General features: G+C 33.0%; 1 protein-coding gene across 1 annotated transcript; it reads right to left on the bottom strand.

Moving 5' to 3' along the window:
• Positions 1-440: 440 nt before the first annotated feature.
• Positions 441-4,215, bottom strand: LOC149562626 (polygalacturonase-like). Its single transcript, XM_089823899.1, has 9 exons — positions 3,786-4,215; positions 3,416-3,544; positions 2,870-3,040; positions 2,719-2,739; positions 2,379-2,586; positions 1,600-1,681; positions 1,380-1,488; positions 1,062-1,178; positions 441-815 (listed from the first exon to the last, which is right to left on the bottom strand). The coding sequence occupies exons 1-9, from the start codon at positions 4,182-4,184 to the stop codon at positions 594-596; spliced, it is 1,458 nt and encodes a 485-aa protein (XP_089680025.1). The 5' UTR covers positions 4,185-4,215; the 3' UTR covers positions 441-593.
• Positions 4,216-4,950: the final 735 nt, after the last annotated feature.

Raw genomic sequence — 4,950 nt, 5'->3', positions numbered from 1 at the left:
TAGTCATTACTTGGGGTCCCATTGATACTGTGCTTGACTTTCAATTCACTCACTCAAAGTCTGTGGCCATGCACTTCTTACTCTTTACTCGAATTTGATATCTTTGTCTTTTTACAGTCCCACACACCTTTCCATTAGACAAACTAGCTATTATTTTAGAACCAGAGCCTTGAGTAACACTACAGGTTTATTTCAGGAGAATGGGGGTTTGGAAGCATTGGTAAACTTCTATTACATAAATTTATTGTTAAAAATCATTGGATAAAGAAATCCAATCCAGTAGAACAAATACTGATTTTGAACTGTTCGTTCAACCCACATTAAATATGAATATAATGTACAATATAAATTGTTTGGTTCTTTTCATTCTGATGACGAATCTCCAAGTGATTTTAAATGTTAATACAAAATCTTTAACACAATTAAATTCATAAACAGTATCTTATAACTATATAATTTATATTACTTATATTTCATAACTACAAAATGGCGTACATACTTTTTCAGAAGTGTTTATTTAATCTACATCTATAAGCTACAATAAGTGAGTGAACATGTTAAACAATTGAAAGGACCCAAGAAGAGATATAGTTCTAGAAACAGGCAGAAGGAACTATGACTCCCTTTGTGGATCCTTCCACATTAGAACAATATGAGGTTGGAGTGCCTCCTGAATTCAAGTCCAGATGAATGTTTTGCATAGAAATGCCTTGGCAAGGAACAGCTTCACTACAATCAAATTTCATAGCTTCCGTGCTTGGAGTTGTTCCTTTGATGTTCTGGTAGGAAACATTGCTTATCTTCACAGCTGTATTCTGCATTGTCAGTTTGTATCACAAGATCATCAGAATCAGAAAACCATGGATATATTTGTCACCTCTATCACATAAAATCTATCCAATAGTGCTACAGTTTCAAGATCATCCTTAAATATCATATATTAAGGAAAAAATTAAGCTTGGAAAAAGTAAGTCAACTTTGACTATTTAACACTTTAAGGATTAAATCAATCCTCAGTATGTTATGTTTAAACTGTTCCCAAATTCACAAGTTTTGATTACCTGTTTTGGACATTGTTTATCTGAATCACAGTAGTTCTGATCAATGATGATAGGATTTGAGACATTTTTCATGTATATATTCCTGAATGTTATGGTCTTAGCATAGCCAGAGCCACCCTGCAATAAAACTCAAATACATATTGTAATCATCGTTCTCTTTTTTGAGGGGTTAAATATTATGATGGTAGATTATAAAGTGTGATTGAAAACATTAATACAAAGAAATGAACACAAACAAATCTAAAAGTGACAAAGGACTACATATAGTTTTAAAGAAGCACACCATCTTTAAGTAGTCAAGGTATCAAAATGTGTTACCTGCCATGTTTTAATCCTTACTCCATTAGTAGTGTCATGAATGTAGGCACCATCCACCATTATATTGGACACCTCTGCCTCTGAGTTGCCTTTGCCCAGGCTTCCAATGCTTTTATTTTAATCACAAATGAAACAGCATTACTTAATCTTATGTTCCCGTTCACAAATTTTCAAGATCATCAATATGTAACTATCTTTTAAATTTATACACTAGCTCTACCTTATTCCATGACCAGGTCCACAGGTTATATTCTGAGCTCTAATGTTCATAGAGCCACTGACGATAGATATGCAATCATCTCCTGCCAAAATAACATTTGATATGCAATGAGAATATTTTAACATTATATAAAAAACAGGTTTTAGTTACAACTATGAAAATTTCTTGCGGGTATGATCTGAAACGTGGATAAAAAAATGTTTTTAAATATTATATCATGACAGTAATAATACTAGATAATTAGAATATCAACAATTTTTTTGATGATAGTCATATAGTATAATCTTAAATGCTGATATAAAAAATTGCAGCATAGTTTAATCGGAAATCATTAAAGCAAGATATTCAGAACAATTAAAGAGTTAAAATATCAACAACTTCATGACAAAAGATAATCTAGTGCGATCTAAAATGTCAATACAAAAATTTCTCAACGTAATTTTATTCACACATAATTATAATGAAACAACAGTTGCAATTAACTATCACATCATCTGACAATTTCTTGATGAGGAATCATACAGTATGATCTTAAATGCTAATAAAAAAATCTCAACACAATTTTACCAAGGAATAATATAACAAGATAGTAAGAATAATCAAATAATTAAAATATTAACAATTTTTTGATAATAGATCATATAATATGATTCCAAATACCAATAAAAAATATCTCAACAGAATTTTATCCCAAAATAATTATTAAAAGATACTATTTTTCTTTTTCTTTTAAGGTGTGATCTTTTTTAAGAATTGCACGAGGTTCAGTAAACACATACCAGTCCCTATGAAACTGTCTTTTATCACGACATTCTTGGAAGCAGTGACATGAATGCCATCTGTATTGGGACTATGTTCAGAAGCAGTCACCCTCAAATGTTTTGCTTGTACAGCAAAACATTTTTGGAAAGCCACCTGAATCTGTTGAGAATTTTTAACTTGCAAGCTTTTCACACGAAGATTGTTGATAGACTCAAAGGTTATTGCCTGAAATAAACATTAGACAAGCATGCACATAAAATACTCAAAATGTTACTTGAGGAAATTCATTGACAGGGCCCGGGTTGTTGAGACATGGCTAAAATGTGATCAAAGAAAAATAGATTTATGTTTACGTACCGTTGGAGCTGACGAACATGGCTGCAAAAAGAGCATGACAAACATCATTATCATTAGTTAATGTCAATAAGTGTCATAAATGAGGATTTCCAATAGTAATGTTAATGAAAAAGTTTTATTATATAACAATGGGCAAAGAAATGCATGGTACGTTTTCTTTGTTGACTTTGCAGGATTTGGCCCACCATTTTTGTCCTCTGCCATCTATTGTACCTCCACCAGTAACTGTTAGATCATTAACACTGTTGAAATGTAGCCATAACCTTTGGTTTGATTCATTCCAAGCACTTGGATCTTCTGGTGCTACTATAGAACCAGATATCTGAACCATTCCAAGTCGTTAGATCGTACATTTGTTAGAATCCGAAAAGACGAACAATCCATAATAACTAGTGTAAATAATTAGAAATATGATTGTGAATGTAAATGATACATGATCAAAATAATAACACAAAGTTAGCCTCCAAGAGAGAATTGCAAATGCTAAAGAAACAAAATAGTATTAATAATAGTCCTTATTTAAATAACCATTGCAGTAGACTCTACTCCCACCTGTTGTAGGTGGTAAAATAACTTGAGTACAGATTCTAATGTGATTATTAGACTAAATTGGTACAACCATACTGATCGAAAGGATTCTTGATTTAGCAAATGAAGATTCTAAAAAGTGTCTTTTAGAGATTATATAAAACTGAACCTGCACTCTTAAGGCAGATTGGCATGGACCATTGAAGGTAACTTGTTTCACAAAGTAAGTCTTTCTTTTTGGTACCCTGAAAGTTGAAGGAGCAGATGAGCAGGCCTCCTTCCATGCATTCAAAAATGCCTGCATCAAAGCAATTCAATCATCCGAACAAAAAGAAATTATATATGTTTACGAAAAAGTTCTTTCATTCTAATAATAGATCATTGAGTGTAGTCTGAAACGTCAAATTGAAAAAGTATACACAGTTCAATATCAAACATTTGCATTTGAATCTATGTACTGCCGAAAACTAATACCAGCTAAAATCGTTCATTCTAAGGTAAGATATCAATCTGAAATGATAATGAAACATGCATATTACCTCTGTGTCATCTGTTTCTCCATCTCCTTTGGCGCCAAAATGATCAACATTCACAATTTTACCAGCCAATGAATCAGAAAAGATTTGAAAATAGTCATTGTCTTCCTCCTCTTCCTCCTCCTCTTCATACCCATTTTCTTCTTCATCAATAGCAAAAACACTATCCTCTTCATCTTTGTCTATGAAGGAGAAAGGTTCTTCTATCATATTCTCTGATTGAATTGTGGCTGGGCATTGATTCAAAGGCTCTGAACACATAATATCAGGACCAATGCACCTAGAGTTTGCAAGACCATTTTCCATACTCATAACACAAACTGAAAAGAAGATAACTAGAAGTAAAAGTACTGCATTATGGCCTCTAGTACTAGACCTCATGTTGATTACACCCTTATTCATATTCCTGTCACCCACACAACTTTTGATGAGAGCTTCTTGATTACGAGGAGAATTATGAAGACTATATATAATAATCCAAACCCACCATAGAACAAAAAGACTTAGATTGCGTATGTTACAAGACATGGACCCAAGGAGGAGAAATATGCTTCAAGTATATGTAAGGTGATCTGCCTAGAAGTCAATGAGGGGTGGGATGGAATTGCAATACTATTACTACCACTACAGTATGGTGCACCACTATATTCCTTGCTTAAAAGACTACGTGAATTCCACTCAAACTTCATCGTCTCCACTTCCATATGGATTGAGCTGCAAGAGATTGAGACGAAAGAATCACCTTGTTATTTTTTTCTTTCATCCACCCAAGCACCTTTTTTCCATCATCCTCCTCCATCATTTTGCGCTTGTTTGGAGGTTTGAAACTTCCCTTAGTCTTCACATTCAACCCTAAATAATGATTTTGTCTTAAAACATTCTTCTATGGTATTGGACACTTCAAGTTTTCCATGGTCTCTTTGGACTGTGGCATGCCTTCTTTGCCTTAATGTCATGGTGAAATTAATGTAATAATAAATGTTTCTAGTGATTTGCACGGAAGGAATTATGTGGGGATTTTAGATTCTCTTAGGTTGGTCTTAGGTGAGTAACACGTATTGCATTATATCCAATCTTTCCTTCTTGTATATCTTATAGTAATGCTTGGAGTTGTAAGGCTTGTTTTGCATGAGTAACAATTATAGTAATCTTATTGTATTTTTCATTT

Source organism: Cupressus sempervirens, chromosome 4 (assembly GCF_028749045.1).
Source record: "Cupressus sempervirens isolate cs-2001-9-10 chromosome 4, ASM2874904v1, whole genome shotgun sequence".
NCBI lineage: Eukaryota > Viridiplantae > Streptophyta > Pinopsida > Cupressales > Cupressaceae > Cupressus > Cupressus sempervirens.
The sequence above is the reverse complement of the archived record's forward strand: the minus strand, read 5'-3'. Positions and strand labels throughout refer to the sequence as shown.